Source organism: Amblyomma americanum, chromosome 9 (assembly GCF_052857255.1).
Source record: "Amblyomma americanum isolate KBUSLIRL-KWMA chromosome 9, ASM5285725v1, whole genome shotgun sequence".
In the NCBI taxonomy this organism is placed as follows: domain Eukaryota; kingdom Metazoa; phylum Arthropoda; class Arachnida; order Ixodida; family Ixodidae; genus Amblyomma; species Amblyomma americanum.
This window is the reverse complement of record NC_135505.1, coordinates 23069404-23075403: the sequence shown is the minus strand read 5'-3', so window position 1 is coordinate 23075403 and position 6000 is coordinate 23069404. Positions and strand designations below refer to the sequence as shown.

The 6000-nt window shown below is 42.7% G+C and overlaps 1 protein-coding gene across 2 annotated transcripts in view; it reads left to right on the top strand.

Annotated features, from left to right (window-relative positions):
* Nucleotides 1–209: 209 nt before the first annotated feature.
* Nucleotides 210–6000, top strand: part of LOC144104165 (putative cytochrome P450 49a1) — a 153623-nt gene continuing 147832 nt past the window's right edge. For both annotated transcript variants that reach the window (XM_077637019.1, XM_077637018.1), the window contains exon 1: nt 210–629. In XM_077637019.1, coding sequence (XP_077493145.1) covers nt 437–629 — 193 coding nt within the window. In that variant the 5' untranslated portion in view covers nt 210–436. The remainder of the gene's footprint in view (nt 630–6000) is intronic.

Sequence of the window (6000 nt, the reverse complement as noted above, 5' to 3'; positions counted from 1 at the left end):
TCGGTGAGAGACCCGCTGGCGCCAGGTGCCGAATTCCCCGCGTTTTTGTTCCCGCCTCACTAAAGTACGTTTAAAAATTCGCTTATGAGCAGCAAAAATCTTCACTCAGAGTCACAGCTGTCTGTCCTTTCCTGTACCCATCCTCTTTCCACCGCACAACATTCAAACCAACATGTGTTCTTCTCTGCCTCTAATTGGATGTACTCCAGTGCAGATTACATTCCTGACTTATCCTCGCTACGAGCGCTTAGCTAGATTATTTTACAACATTCTCTACCGAACACTGGCAGGATTTCCTGTCGTACTGCGTTCAGCTAGTTCGATTACGACAGTGCGGCTTCCGCTTTAATGCGAAATTTACGAGAGGCACGGCTGAAGGCGTGAGGGACACCCTGCGGTTAGTCATTCGTCTCAGAGCTAGCGAACGTACAGCAAGATGCTGCAAATTGTAGCACGACATGTGGCTTTCGAATGGAATTCTGTTTTCCTGGGGTTTCAGCATGTGCGGTGTAAATCCGTTGTTGCGCACAGGGCTCAACGACTGCCGTTTGGACAGCCTTTCAGCGAAGTGCCAAGAATACCTGCGTTGCCGTTAGTGGGAAGTTCCTGGATATATATGCCCCTTGTTGGTAAGTCTGTGTGCCTTTGAGAAAAGAGTGCCGTTTTAAGGAGGAGGATGCAGCTTTACTTATTACTTGCCTACTTAAACTCAGAAACGATGCAAGTCTTTTTACGATTCTGTTTGTAAAAAAAAAAAACCTATGATAATGCCCAAACGGGCACTGTAAGAATTTGTAATAAATGAGTAAACAAATAAATAAATGCACTGCAGATGAAAGGTATTCTGCGTAAGTCTCCCGGGGTTCATTCGTCATCAACCTATTGCTGTTAATGTATGCTACACTCAAACATCTATTCTCAGCTTTCATGGGGGAGGGGCAGGACATCAAATTTTCGCGCAACTGAAAAGAGACATGAATGCGAACAAATTATTCTTCGTGTGGAAACTACTTCCCAACTACAAATGGCAAAAGAGTACTCATAATCAGTGTGTCTGTTATTTTTAATACTGCAAGTGTTTTGCTCAACAGTGACACTTTCCAAAAACTTTCGTGTGGACGTAGCCTCCCAGCCTCTCAATATATAATTTCAAAACGCGTGATATATGCAGTCCAAATTATCCAACCCATGTGCATTTAAAAGCTAAAATATGCTTAACCAAAGGATTTTAGTATGCCAGATTAAGGCTTCAAAGCGTGTGGCGCATTGATTTGTGCCAGAGGTAGCAGCGATCGCTTTTTCTAAACCTGCGAAGTCTATGGGTGAAGTTGATCTTTGTAAATCACGAATTGAACACAGGGAACGGGTGTCACTTTTGATTTCATTTCTTATGTAGAAGCGTTTAAGGCAGGCATTAGCGTTTCCTGATGCTTTTGTGTCAGCCATGGAGAGATTTCAAAACAGGCGACACATGTACATGCACTTTGAAGCCAAAGGTGACTTTTATTTTGTATTCAATACCTCAAAATTTAAATTCCTCAAAGGTTATAGTTGTCCAATCACGGTCTGGAAGTGCTGAAGTATCATACGTAGACACAGAAAAACAGACATGGACAAGCGCTGCTTTCAAATGATTTATTCGCGGAAACTAGCACGCGTTTTATGCACATCCTCAAGAACTAGAATAACAGCACCAGCAAGAAAACGACTGGTAGAATACTAGTCAATGCCAAGGAATGCAAGCTCTTTTCCTGATAATGAGATGAAGGGTAACCGACGCAGTCACCACCAAGTGATGATAATTTTTTTCAATTTTTTTCTTCTGCCAGCTGATCCTTGTGTCCTTGCGAATCTTCAGTGCCTCCGAAATTACATATGTACACTAACTAGCCAGATCTGCCGCGCTTCTGGAATTCTGAAAACTTAAATATGAGCGATGTTTTTAAGGCGAAAACCTATAATGGCTCATACTCGCGGTGTCCGTCCGCCCGTGACACGCTTCAACTCGATAAGAAAAAAAATCTTTGTGCACGATGGGATTCGAACCACTATGCTCCCGTTCCGCAGCTGAGCGTGCTAACGACTACGCTACTTCCTGCCCTTTTATTTGTTATGCATGGAAATAGTGCCGAAAAGAAAAGTCTAAGCACGCTTACGCCACACAACACCAGGCCACGTTACCCCTGTATGACCCCTCCTTCCAAAACATCAAAAGGCTGGGAGACATACACATGCATCGAGATAGGGGAGCCAGCTAGGCAGCTGTTGCAGGGCAGCATATACTCCCCGCACCAAAGCGCATTGTTCACGAAACAAAGATTTCCACGACAGTGGTGGTTTGGCGTGGCGGTTCATAATGCGGCTCTTCTGGAGAATAAATAGTCCCAGCAACATAAATAGATCATATAGCACAACACTGTTTTTCTCCACAGGTAAAAAAAAAACGGATTCTCTAGGGTATAAAGTCAATGTTTTTTTTTAATTGTTCGTTGTGAAATGTCCCAGAAGAATATAGCATAAATGTACAGAATAAAACAATTGTCAATTATCTGTGGTGCAGTTCACAGGCGGCAATTCACCGTCCATCGGGCAAGCATCTCCTTAGCAAGAAGCCATGCCTTCACAGGCTGCGCTGACGTGTGCAGCTTAAAAAAGAATGTTTAAAAAAACATTCTTTTCGAGGAAAAAGAAATGCACATTCGCCTAACAGGTTAAAACACTGGAATCACGGAACTACAGGAAAGGTAGCCGATACACCGGTACAGGGAACAAATACTCTGTAAGTTTCTGAGTCATCTGCTTTCTGGGGAGGCTACACAGGTAGTCTAAAGAAAAGCGCGCAGTGAGGAAACTGACGCTGTCAGCAACTTCCTTAAGGAATCGCCATAAAGGCCCCGCACGAGTGTGTCCCGTCGGTGTGAATAGGAAAGGCAAATGTGCACTGAGCCCCCTAATAAACACAGCTACTGAAAAAGGGTGGTTACACGATTTGAAAAGGAAAAAACGCGAGACAAGCTGATGCACGAATAAGTGAACAAGGCCGATTGCACCAGACTCTAGAGAAAGAAATAGGTTATCGCGACGCATGGGTTCTCATCGGGAACGCGATACGAATGTAGCAGATATTTTGTGCATCACCTGAGCTTTCTTCCTCACACAGTGGAGAACCTGCAACACATAGGCAAGTTTTTCATATAAAAAATGTTGCAGACTTGAGCCTTAGCAAACACTGATAGTTCCCTACCCATCCAAGCCTGGATTTGTCGCCTCATGGAGACTGTCTGAGAATCCCAGTAGGTGCCACTGTTGCGAATTTCGTGAAGGTTAACCCCTTGGTAGCCGAACCTGATTCCTCGCAAAACTGTTCAGTCAGATTCAATGCTTCAAGCACACTCTTTTTGTCACAACAAAAGAGGGCGACATCATCTTCATAGGCTAAAATTTTAATTTCACACTGCGCCAGGTAGAAACCACGGATAGATGTGCCGTTACTGAGGCAAAGGGGTTCAAGATACAGGGCAAACAAAGGCGATAAGAGACAGCGTTGGCGAATAGATAATTTCAATGGAATGGGTTTGGTTAGCTCTTGGTTAAATATTAGCCTTGTATGGGACTCCTTAGAGCGCAGTTTAATGCCCCTAAGCAAAACATCTCGAATATTTGCATTCTTAAAGACCGCAAACAAAAAATCGTGACGAACTTTATCAAAGGCCTTCACAAGGTCAATCTGAATTAGAGCTACTTGTCCGATCTCATCTGATACTGTCTCCACTACTGAACGTGCAATACGATCATGGGTTTAGATGCTGCGGTCTTTGATACCAAAGACCTGATGCGTGCATATTAAGTGAGCGACAACTTGCTGCGGACGATTGCAAAGAACCTTTGAAAAAAGTTTGTAATCTACATTACAGAGGAAAATTGGACGATATCTCTCAACAGTTTTCAACCGATTTGAATCTGTGCTTTTTGGAATTAATATAGTATGCCCAGAATAGAGGGGAGGAAAAAAACAACATCGTAGAAGGCCTGAAAAACCTCCATCAAGACAGGCGCTAGGCAAGTGGAAAATGTTTTATAGAACTCGCAAGTAATGCCATCTGGCCCAGGAGATTCCTGAGCCATCAGGTCAGAAATGCCAGATTTAATTTCGTACAAAGTGATAGGCCCCTCCACTACAGCACGCTGCTCGTCGTCAAGTCGGGCAAGGCTTCGAATAAGTGACTGTAATCTGATGTCACATTTGTGCCCGCCCAACCACCTAACAAATTCCGATAATAGTCAAAAAAAGCCTCAATAATACCAGGACCATCGCTGTATGTGCGACCATCATACTGAATATTCAATATTTCTTTAGCTAGAGCAGTTGCCTTTCATCACTCAGGGCCCGGCGAGATGGTTGCTCATCCAGAAACCTATGGGTCCTAGATCTTATCAAGGCCCCTTTGTATATTTCGGTTTCAAACTACCGAAGCTCTGCTTTTACGGCAGTGATATCTTCTACATGGGTATCTGGGCTAATCCTCTCTAACTCATGTAGCTCAACCAAAGTACGGCCGAGCTTTCTAAGGTGATGTCTCTTCAAAAACGCGAGTCTTGCTGAGACTCCAATAGCGATGTTTTTGTTTCTTGTTTGAATAAGTCTCATTTTTGCAAACCTGAGAGATCACCGCGCGACCACGTGTCCTTCAAGCAAGCAGATACAGCATCGTAGGTACTGTCAAGCAAGTAGATACAGGCAGCACTCATCCTGTTCCCTTACTCGTCCGTGTTGCCATTTTTGCGCTCTCATGTCTTTCATAGATACAGCATGTTGGAAGATTTCGTCTGAGAGCAGGCAGCTATTCAGCTTCCGACCAACGCATATGTAGTTGTCCTTGCCTTGGACACTGGAGAGTGTTTGCAGCAAGTTGTCTAATCAGATGGATGCTTCTCAAATGCAAGAGTTGTTCCAATTCATAAAAAGGGTGACCATCTTACAGTATCGAATTATCGTCCCATTTCTATAACGACCACTTGCAGCAAATTATTAGAGCACATTGTCGCAGGCTTTATTCGTCAGTTTTTGACAGACCATAATGTCCTCTCTCCATTTCAACATGGGTTTCGAAAGGGACTGTCGACAACAACTCAACTTGTGTCAGTTGTTCATGAAATCTCTCAGGTGCTTGACACGTCCGGGCAAGTCGATATGCTCTTTTTTGATTTTAGTAAAGCATTCGATAAGGTTCCCCATGGAAAATTACTCCACAAACTAGAGCGCATTGGTCTTCCTACAAATATTATAACATGGATCCAGGCCTACCTCCGCCATAGACAGCAATTTGTTGAAATAAACAAATGTACTTCCAATATCCGTCAGGTAACTTCTGGTGTACCGCAAGGCAGCGTATTAGGACCACTTTTATTTTTGATCTATATTAATGATATAGTCGACGTAATTACTGATGATGTCCATGTTAATTTATTTGCGGTTGACTGTGTCATTTTTAGAAAAATTGTTTCCAGGAACGACAGCAATTACTTACAGGAATCAGTTAATGCTATCCGTGATTGGTGTGAACTTTGGTGCATGGAAATCAATGTAAACAAAACAGTTTTGCTGCGAGTCACACGGAAAAAAGAACCTAGTGTATTTTCTTATGTACTTAACAACACAATAATATCTGAGGTTGAAAAATACAAGTATTTGGGTCTCACATTCAACAGTAAACTCTCTTGGTCAAACCATATTTCCATTACATGTTCAGCAGCATTGCGCAAATTGTGGTTCTTGAAAAGGAAACTTAGAAATGCACCTGCAAATACCAAAATGTTAGCATACAACACATTTGTCTGTTCCAAACTGGAGTATGCAGCAGTTGTATGGGATCCTCATACTAAAAAGAATATAATGAATTTAGAGCGTGTTCAAAGGAAGGCTATCAGATTCATCTTTAGTAAATATAAAAGAGAGGATTCTCCGTCTTTAATAATGCTTGAAAATAAAATCAGTACGCT